The sequence below is a fragment of the Ursus americanus genome, chromosome 9, assembly GCF_024610735.1.
Source record: "Ursus americanus isolate L20-20 chromosome 9, mUrsAme1.1.p, whole genome shotgun sequence".
In the NCBI taxonomy this organism is placed as follows: domain Eukaryota; kingdom Metazoa; phylum Chordata; class Mammalia; order Carnivora; family Ursidae; genus Ursus; species Ursus americanus.
Genome location: NC_142135.1, coordinates 31,271,576 through 31,285,680, shown reverse-complemented (window position 1 = coordinate 31,285,680; position 14,105 = coordinate 31,271,576). Strand labels below are relative to the sequence as shown.

Here is a 14,105-nt window from a genome sequence, read left to right as displayed (position 1 = left end):
CAGGGTTTGACTGGAGTACTTGAATAGGGAATGTCGTATTTCAAGTTTATGTTCAAAACTGTAGTTTAGTGTGTGTTATGACTGTATGACTCAAAAATTGAGAAGGAAAATTAGAAAAGGTATCCCTATAGGGCGATTTGTAGCCACTTACCAGGAACTATCATTTCCTGCACCAAACCATGCTTGGAGATGGTTCAACATAGCATAATATAAATGGCACTATTTGTCTTAAAATGCAGATGAAACATGCTGTTATTAATGCCTGAGGAAACACGCATATAGTGGTGAAACTGCGGTTTGGCTGTGAAGATAATCAGCAGTGAAATGATCATCTAACCCTCTTATGTATCTGGCGAGCAGCTGTCAAATGGTTAAACCATAAAATAGCAAGAGCTCTGCCATACTTCAGCCACCTTGGCTGACTTTGAAAATGTTTTGAGATTTTTAGAATCTTTGAGCGCTTTTTGAACTCAGCATGACTTCAGGGCTGTCCATGTTTGATACCATGATGTATAATGTTTTCCAACCATGGAGGAAATACAAATATGGGTTCTGACGCTATAGCCTTCTGTTATAGGAAAGCCTGATAAACATTATGAGCTAATTCATATGGTCTGCTTTAAAATTTGGTTATATATTTAAAACCAAGTTCAAACCAATCCAAATTTTATTTTCAGCAAATGAAATAGGATCTTCTGTCATCTCATTTATTTGCAACCATGTCCGTCTACGAAATCCGAGCCTGGAGTTAAGGGATGTTCTGTAAATACCATATACATTTATGTCATCGACTTAATACTGAATTCAGTTGAAGCATGATGGCTGATAACCATGCTAAAAGGCCCGCATCTTGTCTGTTCCCCTTTGGAATACTACAGTTTTCATAGACTTTGCTTTCTAAAGAGGCATCAAAAGGACCCTGTTTAAAAGAAACAAAAAAATGGCTTGATTGTACCATCAATAAAATAAGATTTGAGGGTATCTCTCTTTACTTTTAAGTATTTCTTTCCACCAGTGAATTTCTTTTATTTGCTTAAAAAAGTGGCTTGATATCTTAAAAGCTGCAGTATGTTTGGTAGTGATTTCGGACTTAGGGCTTTTTTTTTTTTAAAGTGAGGCTATCATAAGTCTTTGAGTAATCACAGACTTTTAAAAGTATGCATTATCAAGAAGATAAGAGAAACAGCCCTCAGCACTAACAATATTATCTTTTACCAAAATTGATTAGTCCATCCTATGTGTCTCAAATATTTTGTGTGAACTTACCCAGCATGTTAAAAAAAAAAAAAAGGCTTCTTTTTGAGGAATAGCTGCAAAAATATGAACTGGCTGAGAGGAAAAATCTTTATTTTTCATCCTGCTCCATATTTCACAGATGAGGTCACATAAGTAAATGTAGTAAAATGCTGAGCAAATGAAATATATGGTTGTTGTAATACAAAGAGAAGACAGATATTATGGCAACTTTTTTTGTCCTTAAAATCAACTTTAACTGTACTATAATTAAGTCTATGAACTTAAGAAAATCTTCATCCAATCAACTATGTTCAGTTTGTATTTTGCAATTACCATATGTCACAAATTATATTGGTTACCAGAGGATAAACAGAAATTAAAAACTATACCTGTAGTTCAAGATGCTCATATTTCTCTTGAGGTGAAAAGGTTTATCAAAGGGAAAGCACTAGGGAATCATTAACTGCAAAATTGTGTAGCATTGGCTTGTAAATGCCATGGGAGTACTAGGGAAGGAGAACTCGGTCTGTTCTGGAGTTCAAGACATCTGGTGAAAGAGAATAGCTTTGGGTTTGATTTTGCAACATTAATAGAGTTTGTCAAGGCAGCCAAGGTACAGAGTGTCTGCCGGGTAGCAAGAACAATTCTCAGAAAGATGGAGGTTAAACTGGACGTGAGGAGGAAGGTGTAGTGAGGAAGGCTTTCTTGATTGGAAGGAAAAAGAATATATTCTGGAGAGCAGAAAAGAAAGACACTGTGGAGCAATGTTGTGGTCAAGATTCAGGCATAGATGCTCAAGTTGGGACGGTCAAAAGGGAGCTTGTACCAATGAGTGACCGTGGAGTTTTAGTAAGTTTATCCGGACAGGGATTTGGAACCTGATATGGAGCTGTAGAGTGAATTGAGGCTGGTTGATAATCTATATCTGAGTTGATGAACCCTGGGGAATGCTGATAAGAAAGGTGAATCCAGGAGATATTTGAAAGGGAGATAAGCCAAGGTGTGGGGAGTATTTTGGATGGAAGTGTTAAGAGGGGATGTGACCACAGGCACTGGTGAATGGTTAGATGGGATGATGGTAGTATGTGGACATGCTCTTAGAATGCTTCAGTGTCTTTTTGGTGAAGTATTAAATATTGATTAGGCACTTTGCTGGTGTTATGTGAATTCATCCTCCCAGCAGTCGTATGAAGAAGATACTGTAATTTCCTTTTTTGTATGCAGACACGGAAGTTCAAGGGGTTAAGGATCACATGGCTTATGTTCAGGATCACCTGGCTTGTTTAATTGACTCTTCTCCAGTTCAGTTTTGAACTCATTCCAGTCTGTGGTTTGGCCTCCCATTCTACAAAACTCCTTTCAATCCAGATACCCATGATTTCCATCTCATCAAAAGGGATCTTTCTGGTTCTTTTCTTACTTTCATAAATTGTCAGATTATTTGATTCATCCCTCCTCCTTTACATTTTCCATCAATCCACTGGCTGCTATATCCAGTTTCTTTTCTATTCTCTTGTACTTCTCCGGAGTTTCTTTTTTTCTTTTTTAAAGATTTATTTATTTACTTGAAAGAGTGAAAGGGAGAGAGAGCAGGGGAAGGGGCAGAAGGAGAGAATATCCAAGCAGACTCCCACTGAGCATGCAGCCAGACACAGGGCTCAATTCCACTACCCATGAGATCAGGACCTGAGCCAAAACCGAGTCAGATGCTTAACCAGCTGAGCCACCCAGGCACCCCACTTCTCTTAATATTCTGTGCCTGCTCCTCTATCACTGCCTTTTGAAGATCCTTAGAACTCTGTCTTAGGCCTTCTTATTTTATTGTGATATATTCTGTCCTGGATGAACAGTCTCATGGTTTTCATTACCATATGCAAACCAGTTTTAATTAATGAATAACATACCAAAATTTATCACTCTAGTTAAGACCTTGCTTCTGAGTCCCAGGCTTGCATGTACCTCCCCACCTCTTGCCTTTCTTACAGCCACTTTTTTTTTTTTTAAGATTTTATTTATTTATTCGTGAGAGACAGAGAGAGAGAGAGGCAGAGGAAGAAGTAGACTCCCCAAAGAGCAGGGAGCCCAATGAGGGACTCAATCCCAGGACCCTGGGATAACTACCAGCTGAAGGCAGACACTCAACCGACTGAGCCACCCAGGCGCTCTACTTACAGCCACTTTGACCTCAGTATTCCCAAACCATAACTCCTCATCTTATCCTTAAATATTTTTTTTCTTGCATGTGTTCTTTATCTTAAAAGGTACATGACCATTGGCCCATTTGCTTAAGCCAGATACCTGAACATTATTGTTGGATTTTCCTTTCCCTAACTCTGATAATCTAAATAATCACTAAGTTTTATGATGTGTACTTCCCAAGCCTATGGATTACCTTTCCTGAAATTTGTCCAAGGTCTAGGCATGTTTTGTTTGTTGCTTTATGCTTGGGCATAACCCACTGTCTGGTATTTGGTAGATACTAAATAAATATTAGTAGAATAAAAGAATGAATAAACTAATGTATGGAGGCAAAAAAGCATGAATAAAAAAATCAAACAAGAATTGGAGCTTTGCTTTCTGATTTTAGAATATCTGATCTTTTCAAGTTAAACATCCATTTTTATGATAAGCTTTTGGACCTGGGTCTTTGACCTACAACCCCAGTGTTCTTTTTAACTCTCATCATATATCTGGGGAAAGAAAATCATGGTATCATGGGCACTTCACCAAGTAGCATGTGAGTGCAAAACCCTCTTTACAAAGGACAAAGCAAAGACTCAGAAAAGATAATTTTTCTATTCAAGGCCATTTAGCTGGTTATTGGATAGAGCTGACTAAAAGTTAATCTTGTTTTTAGTCCAATAATGTTTCCTCTATTTCATGACACTAATCTTTGAAAAAAATTAAATATTACATTGTTAAGCAACATCTAAGTTAAATTAAATATAACTTCCATTTATACAATGTCTTATTTCTTGATCATTAACCTGTGCAGCCTTGGTAGTGTGTAAATGCTAATTATTTGCATTGTGCTTGCAGTTTTCTTTAATGCTGTTGCGAATAAATGAATATTTTTATTTAAATACTTCAGCAACAGAATGGATTTCCCCAACCTCAAAATAGCTTCCTTACAAGCAAGAAAGGAGACTGGGATTTGCCTGTTTGCCTAATAAAGTTGAAAAGATTAACTTGTTAGCTTGAACTGTTACTGGACCTTCTGTTATGGTCATGTTTAAGAGCTCATAAAAGTAGTTTTGGTTTGCTTAAAATTTTAATGCACGGTCAAAGACACCTCAAGAACTTTGGCGATATTTAGGTATCACTTTATGATCTGCCCTAAGTTTGTAGTTCTTAATCCATTTAAAAAAAGAGCTACTTACAAATCCACAGGTATAGATAAGAAGTCACTGTCTGACTGAGTCCTAACCCTTTTCAAATGAAAAATGTCAGTGGCAGAAAGAGAGGATGAATTACTTTTTTAAAAGGTTTTCAAAGATCCTCTGATTTCTCTGGTATCATTTAAACGTGACACGACTTTTTTTGTGTGTGTAAAAACAAGCAAATTATTGGGGCGTCATTTTTACATTTTTAACTAGTGTTTAGCTGAGGGATTGAAATGGTAAATTGTAAAGAAATTGCTTAAAATTTAAGTAAATATGGTTGAAAAATTCAAAGAACTATCAGAAATTAAACAGTTTCTTTTCAAATAGAAAAAAATGTCTTAAAGATTTAAGTAAGTATGTTAGCACACATGAATATGAATGTATACATTGAGGGGTATTTTCCACCGAGTCCTTCTTGACATCATAGTAGATTGTTAGCTATCTTCTGTCTTAGAGAATTTTGTGAATAAGACCTCTGATTTCAATACATTAATCAAAAAGATTGTGCAAGGATGAAAAACATTCAGGGGAAAATCTCAGAAATGGGGTTGTTATTCCACCTACAGAAAACAAATTATTATTGTTCCATATTCCCTGGGCTCTGGATTTGATACATAAGCATTAATATATTATTTGTTGCAAGTATTCTATTTATAAAGCTACATTTCAGAAGCTCAGACTTACAGAATCTTTTTTGGGTCCATTTTCCTAATTACTGATCATCTTTAGTTACAGATACATCAGAATGAAAAGAAAAGGGGGGGAATGTGTGTGTCTGTCTTAATGAGGTTAATGAATTCTTCCATTTTTAGTGTATTTGACAAGTGGAAGAGAAAAGAAGTACGAGAAGAAGGGTGAATGGAGGTGTTGTCCTTGAATCGACATTGTTTACTGTGAATCTGGGCTTGTTATTTCCATCGTATCTCAATTGTCCCAATACAGATAAATTTATATTTTCATAATGGACATAATGGAACCATGACACAATATATTAGCTGACTGTGATTTACATACTTTGATTTTGGTTTTCAGGATGAGCAATAATAAAAACGTGAAAAGTAATGTCTGGTATTTTAATTGGTGTTAAATGGAGGAGACACAAATGTGAAGAAATAAAGGAACGCTCTAACAGAACTCAGGTTGATGGTATTGCTTTTAAAAACATCAAGATTAAATTTACATATTTAAAGTTATAGACTTGAAAAGAAATTAAGGCCAGAGTAAGGCAAAAATTTTATAATATATTACCTACCATGACTTATATATCACTTAGAAAATGTAATTACTGAACACATTCTGTTTTATTTAGAACTTTTCTCAGCTATCTGTTGTATGTGGGTTTCCATTTATACTTCTTATTAATCCATTCCTTCCTATTTTCATGTTTACTCTTGAGCAAGGTGAGAAGAAATACCAATAAAAAAACAATAAATTATATTATTAAGATTAATATTTTGAAATATAAACCTTTTGCTATGATAATATGGTATGGTGATACTGTCAGGACATAAATCTCATAGACTTAATTATTTAAAGAGAAAGACTCCAATTCCTGGTTGAGATTTTGTTGGTTTGTTTATCCCAAACAGTTTTTAGGCTGATGGTTATTCTTTGAAGTTTTGAAGCCTTCATTTATTTATTTTATTAATTAATTTATTTCTTAAATAAATTTCTTAAGCAAGCACTTGATGAATTCCTACTTTATGCCAGTGTGTATACTGTCTTTACTTCTTATTTCCCTTTAATGATCCTAATGTAATAATTTGGAGGGAATGAAAGGAAGAAGAAAACTGGCTGTTTCACACGTATTTTTTGTCCAAACTCTTTTAGTAACATAGAATCTACATCAAGTACCAAATATAAAAAGGTAATGAATTTGATTAAGCATTTTTTTATTTGGAAAAATGTACATCTCTACTTTTTGTACATGTAGATATTTTGTCCCTTGAAACTAGTAATTTCAGAAAATTACCAAGTGCTTTCAGAAACTCTCCAGATGTTGTTCACCACGACCCTTGAGCAACTATAATGAAGTTATTGCATAAGGTATATATCTTTAATTATAATTTTTGGTTACATTGCTGATCAAATATAAAATTTTAACCCTGCGCCATTGTCCTCATGCTTTTGCCCACCTGTTTTGGCATTAGAGCAGTGCTTTTTGAGGAGGTGTTATTATCTTGGGTCCTTCAGGACTTAACTAAATAGAATTGACTTCCGTAGATGATGTGTGTGAAAAGGTGCAAGAAAGAAATTGGACTAAATTCCAAATACAATTCTAAGAACAATTTTTATTTTCCTCTCAGGATAACAAGATCAGTTGTTTTTCAGACAGGCATAATTAATTCTCTTACCGTGAAACCCGAGAATATTGAGTGCGTAAAGCAAACGCACAAAAAGAGGAAGCCGTGGGTAAGGCACACGTGAGAGCACTCCAAACACCTCTTGTTTTCATTGTCTGCAGGAGAGCTGGAGGTATTTCAGAAAGACGGAGAACGGAAAATCCAGAGTCGGCAGCAGCTTCCTGTGGGAACAACCTGGGGGCCGTTTGCTGGGAAGATGGACCTGAATAATAATTCCTTGGTATGTGCGTGTTCTGAGATGGTTGACTCAGTATTTTGTCAGAGCTCAGAAATTATCTCTGCTTGCTTCCCAGGGAAATCACTAAAAATAACAGTTTGTTTTTTCTTTTTCATGGACCACAAAACTTGGATATTTTCCAAGTGGTTTGTCTCTGACAGTAATACAGACAGAATTTAGAAGGAAACAGGTTAATCATACTAAATGGTTATTTAGTAAGGTAATTTATAAGGTTGTTGCTTTATCTGCTTAGCCAGACTAATACTACTCACACTTAATAATATATACAAATGCTTTTATTTTTAAGATGACATAAATTAATTATCATACACTGCAGGCTTACATGAAGAACAAGAAATAAACAACTTTGTTATTCCTTGGTAATATTATTTGTAACTTTAAGAGCAAAGAAGAATGATTAGCATCATAATTTTTGTTAACTTCTTTGGAAAATCTCTGTAAAATCTTCCTCTAGGTAAGATTATGTAGATAGTTGATGAATTCAATGTTTTAAAAAGTAGTGGAAAGATGGGATGTGTGGATACATTTAAACTTCATTTCTTAATTGGATATTCTAGTTTTCTGTTGCTGCTGTAGCAAATTACCTACCACAAACTCAGTGGCTTTAAAACAACACAAATGTTTCATCTTGCATTTATGCAGGTCTGAAGTCTGAAATGAATCTCACCAGGCTTAAATTCAGTATCTGCAGGGCTGAGTTCTTCTCTGGCATCTCTAGGGGGTGAATCTGTTTCTTCCACTTTTCCGGCTTCTCGGGCTGCCCACATCTCTTGGCTCATGGCCCCCTGCCATCTTCAAAGACAGCAATGGTTGATTGAGTCTTCGTCATGTCCACCTTCTGACTCTGAGTCTTCTGTAGCCCTCTTCTCACGTTTAACAACACTTGTGATTAAACTGGGCCCACCTGGGTAATCTAGGCTAAGGGTCCTATTTTAAGGTCAGCTGATTAGCGATTTTAATTCCATCTGCTCCCTTAATTCCTTTTTGCCATGTAAAGTAACATTCTCAAATTCCAGGGATTAGGACATTAGGACCTCTCCTATTTAAGTGATAATACCAGTGATAAAACTTGAGGAGAAAAATGTTTCATTTAGGAGAGCCACAAATTATATATATATTATATATGTATATATAAATATATACATTTATATGTTATATATTTATATTATATATTTGATATTAATAAATATTTAATATTTAATATTAATAAATATATATTTAAATTATATATTTATATTATATATTCATATTATATATTTATATTATATATTTAATATCAATTGATATTTAATATTAAATAATAAATATTTAATAATGATAAATATTTAATATCAATATTTATTAATAAATATTATATATCTATATTATATATTTATATGTAATATAATATATAATTATATATAATATAATATATAATTATAATTATATAATTATAATATATAATATGATATATAATATAATATATAATATATTTTATATAATATATTATATATTATATTATATATTTATATTATATTATATTATTTATATTATATATTATATAATTAATTGTAATTATATATTATATATAATATATATATTCATATATATATGAAATGAAAGTCTATTCGTATATATATATATATGAAATGAAAGTCTTTCTAAATGCCACTTATATGGGACGATCTCATGGCTGCTAAATAACTCAGTCTACACTGTGGGACATAAAAACTCCCAGAGGGGTTTTGACAAAGGTACTGAACTCAGCAACATTGCATTCCTTCTTCAGTTTATCACATGAAAGAAATTCTTCCTCAAGTTATTATGTGCAAGAAACTGGTATTTGTGGATTTCTGCTTATTCAGTGCCATGTGGATGAGACAGAGGTTATTGGTTCAACTAAAAGTGATGATTGCAATAAATAGGAAATATCTGTGTCACTAAACTTTTAAACAACATGAGAGATTTTAGGGTGTGATTTTTTTTTTTTTTTTACTTCCTAAATCCACACATTTGTCCATGAAAGGATGAAGTAGGAGTTTCACATGTATTTAAGAACTGAACAAGTTGATAGGCCAAGCTAAATGTTTAATAATTGGGGCAATTTAATTCTTGGTGGTCCAGGGCACCTACTTCAAAAAGGCTTTGAGACGTGGCCCACACACACTGCAGTCCTTGGTTGGTTGAATTGTATTAATAGACTGTTCTATTGACTCCTTTGAGAGAACAATATTTACCACACAGATTTTTCAAGCAAAGGCAACAGGAAGATTGCCTACACACCAAAGGGTGAATTAAATGCTATTCTAAACCCATTTTATCTGGAGGTTTCTACTGGTTCTCTAGCTTTACTCAAAAAATGTTTTAGGCAATCAGATACTTATTTATCACTGTATATCAGTCACCAACATAAGCTTTAGTTTTTTCTCTGATATTTGTTCAAAAGTATACTACCACTGAAGTTCACCTTTTTCTGAAGTAAAAGAAATATTTTCCCTTATATCAAGATAATATCTGCATGAAAATTCAATTTTTGATTAATCCTTATAGAATTATCTATGTATCTGTTTATATATATAGGGTGGTAACTTTATACATTTTTAGTATATGCTAAATTGTGATGTGTGGAAAATAAAACTATTAGCAAAAGTTGAATTTTTCAATGAAATAATTTCTTATTTTTTTAGACATATTTTTTAAAATACTCCTGTACTAATCTAAGGCTATTTTATGCCGTATTTAATATTTTTTAAAAGATTCGGTTTATAGATAACAAAGTTTTCAAAATTTTTTATATTATTAGAAGACTATGAATACTCTTCAAGGTATCAGAAACCAGTAGTGGGTAATAGATTTTAAAAGAAAATAATACTCTAGTTTTCTTCTTTTGTCTTAGGGTTTAAATTTTTGGTATATGTGATTCCCTTATACTGTAGAATTTTTCTCTACTTAAAGACATAGTCGCTTTGCCAAAATATACTTTAAAATATTTTCCTGTTGTAATAACATTCTTTTCCAGAAATTACTTTTGACTTTATGTCATTAAATAGTCCTGGTACTACCGTTGATACTACCATTCATGCTGTGGAGCAGTTTGCTGACACACACTTCATACTCATTCTTTCCTATCCACTGTATAAAGAATCCATAATCCTCAAAACAAACCTGCAAATATGGGTCTATTTAAAATTGTGTCTTATAGATAAGAAAATAAAGGATCAGACCTTTTGATTCCAGAATTTGCACTTTTAAAGACCATACCACATTGTCTTCTCAAGAGCATCTGTAATGTGATTTGAATGTGATAAAATTGTTTAGGATTTCTTCACTTAAATTTTAAATTTATCCCAATCTCTGGAGAAAATGTGCAAAGATCAGAGGTGTGTTCTCTTTTTTTTCTTTCTTTAGGCAAAATATTTGTGATGGTACTTTATGGGCTGTTTGTGCAGTTATGAGTTAATTCAAAGGCTTCTGCAATTTCATTACCTCTATAATTTGGACAGGACTTTAACATGTATTTTATATCATAAAGATAAATTTTTCCTTATCATAAAATATATAGCCTCCTAACCCTTCCTTACCCAACTTTGAATCAAAATTTGGAATTAGCATACTCCTCAAGTGCTTATTTGCCAACCAATGTAATGTAACTCTGCTCAGACTCCTGGTGTTGGCTCAGGACATTCAGCACACTAATTAATCCAACACAGTAATTAATTGAGTCACCATGCCAGATGTCAAATCCTTTTTATATCTTTCAAGTTCCCATCTTGAAATGCATTAGCAATATGCACCTTCTGCAGGAAGCCTTTGCAGACCAGGCATTTGGATACATATAGAACATTTCAAGAATATAGGCTATGTAGAAACACCAAACAAATGGATTTAACAAAAAGTTATTATTGGAATTATATAACACACCAAACATACAAATAATCTTTTGCCTACACCCCATTATCTTGTTAGATACCTCATGTTACTGCCATTATTGAATCATTAAAACAATATGTAGTTAATATAGTCATTGGAGCAGATATGGATCAGAGGGAGAAATAGAAGGAGAGAGGGAAAGAGATTTATTATAAGGAATTGGCTTATGTAATTATGGAAACTGGTCAGTCAAAAATCTTCTGTGTGCACCACCAGGCTGGAGACCCAGGAGAGACAACAGTGCACTTCTAGTCCAAAGACTGGTAGGCAGAGACCCAGGAGAATGGATGGTGCCGATGAAGTTTGTTGCTTGGAGAGGCCAGTGTTTTTGTTCTTTTTAAGCCTTCAACTGGTTAGATGAGACCCACCCATATTACAGAGGGCAATCTGCTTCTTCCAGAGTTCACTGATTGAAATGTGAGTCTCATTCAAAATACCCTCTAAGGTAACACATAAAATTAAGGATCACAGGCTTTCCAAAGGTCTATGCTATATTGTCAGTTTCAGTTTTTTCAGTGATAATTGTCCATACCTGAATGGACTGTTAGCCAGTGAATGATCCTAGTCTTCTCTCCAAAATCCCATCTCTGCACCAAGGAATAACTAACATTAAATGCTATCATGGTGACACAAACTTCATGTTTTTAAAAGTCTTGCAATTTTATTCATTGAAAATATCAAAGGACTACTGACAAGGAAGACAATTTAAAAATCACTTTAAATTGTGATCAATATTTGTCTTGGAGATGTTTTAGAATTTCTATACTTATATATTGTGCCTTTGAAGTTTTCCCATTTTCTCCCAAGGACAAAGGTCTTTGTTATATGCTAAATCTCTGCTATGTTAGCATGTGACGAGTGCCTAATAAGTGTCAAACGACAGTGAGTATTGGGAAGATTGGATGTCTGGAATTTAAATGACATTTGCCCTCTCTTGCTTTTGAATATATCAGCTGTCAGGAGCTAACTAGTCTAATACAGCCAACTGCTGGAATTATACAACATGCATACTTAATTAAATAGAACATAAATAAAGTCCCACATTACTTACTACATAATAGTAAATTCATCACAACCTGTTAAATTCAACAAATAAAATCTGATGGAGAAGTCTCATTTTACTGATGCTGTTCAGTCAGGATAGATTGTTTTATTTACCTATACGGCATTTGTGACATTCAATTCTACAAATGAGAAATACACATATAAAGGGTGTTATAGACAACATTTCATTGACTTAACAATGAAATAATGCAGGCATTAAATTTCACCTTAAACTTTTTAAGATAGTTACCATCATTAAAATGTAGTTGAGGAAAGAATCAGAAGTTCCTGTTAGGAAAATATCAGAGTTATTAGATATCTCCACCTCTCTCCTTCCAGGTCTAACTCTTCCAGTACCAATCTCTGATCCCATTCATTGCCAAAGTCTTCATAGTGTACACACCCTGTAGCAATACACCCCTACCCACGTGTCTCTAGCATTCATCTGTATAGTCAGAGGCTGCATAATGGAAATATCTGTGACTTTCTAGTAGAGGACTTTTTCCTGAACTAATGTTCAGCCAATGAGGGACAGAAGTGGGTGGATAAATGCCCCCGCTTCCTTGCCTCTTTGTTCTGAAAAGTGTTCTACATCATCTCTTAGAGTTTGCCAGTGCAACCGAGCTTCACTTGGCTTTATAATGCCTTCTTTATGGCCTGCCTTCTCTTTCCTTCTCTTTCCTTTACGTCTCCATACCTCTACTGAAATTTTGTGAGATCGCCTCCCCAGTGGACTCCTTGCACTTAAATCAGTCTCATGGTAGGTTCTGGAGAAACCTTACCAAAACAGCCTCTAAGATATAATAATGAAGTAAATCTGAAAGTAATAGCCAAACTATTGTTGAGATTCTAGCAAACATAGATTTCTTTTAAAATTTTTATTATTCGGGTTTAGACTTCTGCCCCTGGCACATAAAAGATATTCAATAAATGCTCTTTAAAATAATAATCTAATCTAAAGATATTCAATAAATGCTCTTTAAAATAATAATCTAATCTACCATGAGCATTCTGATGGACCCCATCCATATCCTCCCATCTCACCATCTCAATGATATAATTTATAATTTTGCCGAGGCATGACTTTTTGTCGGTCTTACATTTCTTTTCATTGATTTTGACATTGGGAAAGATCTCTTTCTTTTTAATATTCATTCTAATCTAGGCTCAGGACTACCATACTTTCCTACTTCCCATATCTCTCTGGTTCTTGGCTCTTTTGAATTTAACTGTGCATGTTTCCCAAAACACTCTGGCCTTTCTTCTCTTCTCCCTCTGTTCCCAGTGCCTCAGGGAGCTTATCCACTTGCAAAGCTTCAGCTACTAATTTACAAATGACATTTAAATTAAAAAATCTCTAACCTTGGCTTTTTACCCTTTCTCTAATAGCACATTTCAACTGTTTTGTAAGCCTTTCCCACTGACTTGCTCCAAAGAAATGGTCGCAAGGAGGGTTTAATACTCTTGCCCCAGATTGCCTCTCTACTCTTCTCCCTGACTTCCAGCTTTTAGTCACCTTTGATCCTAAGTCTCTGTCTGCATCTCCTTTCCTACCTCTGCAAGAAGTTCATGCTGAAAGTTTTTCTGGGTTTTGTCTCCGTTTCTATCTTTCCTTCTCTCACATCTCAAATGTCCATTTATACACGTAGTCACCCATGCACATGCACACACCCCTCTTCTCTATTGCCTGTCTGTAGCTACTACCCTTGCTTTTCAATTCATCTTCTAGGATTCTTGTTTTCACTTCCAGAAACCAAGGACCATAACTCCTGCCTTCTTCATGTCTGCTCTCTTCTTTCTGTTCCTGCTGCCACTTTAGTTGAAACCTCCATCTTTTCTTCCCGGATTATCACAATAATCTCCTTCTGTTCTTTCTTCCTTTCCTTCTTGTCTCCTTTACCTTTTACCCAAATCACAGTATGTCCTAAAAAC

General features: G+C 34.3%; 1 protein-coding gene across 2 annotated transcripts in view; it reads left to right on the top strand.

Annotated features, from left to right (window-relative positions):
- The window catches only part of ZFPM2 (zinc finger protein, FOG family member 2), a 443,301-nt gene that overhangs the window by 215,603 nt on the left and 213,593 nt on the right, over window positions 1-14,105 (top strand). For both annotated transcript variants that reach the window (XM_045805813.2, XM_045805812.2), the window contains one exon: window positions 7,084-7,202. In XM_045805813.2, coding sequence (XP_045661769.1) covers window positions 7,084-7,202 — 119 coding nt within the window. The remainder of the gene's footprint in view (window positions 1-7,083; window positions 7,203-14,105) is intronic.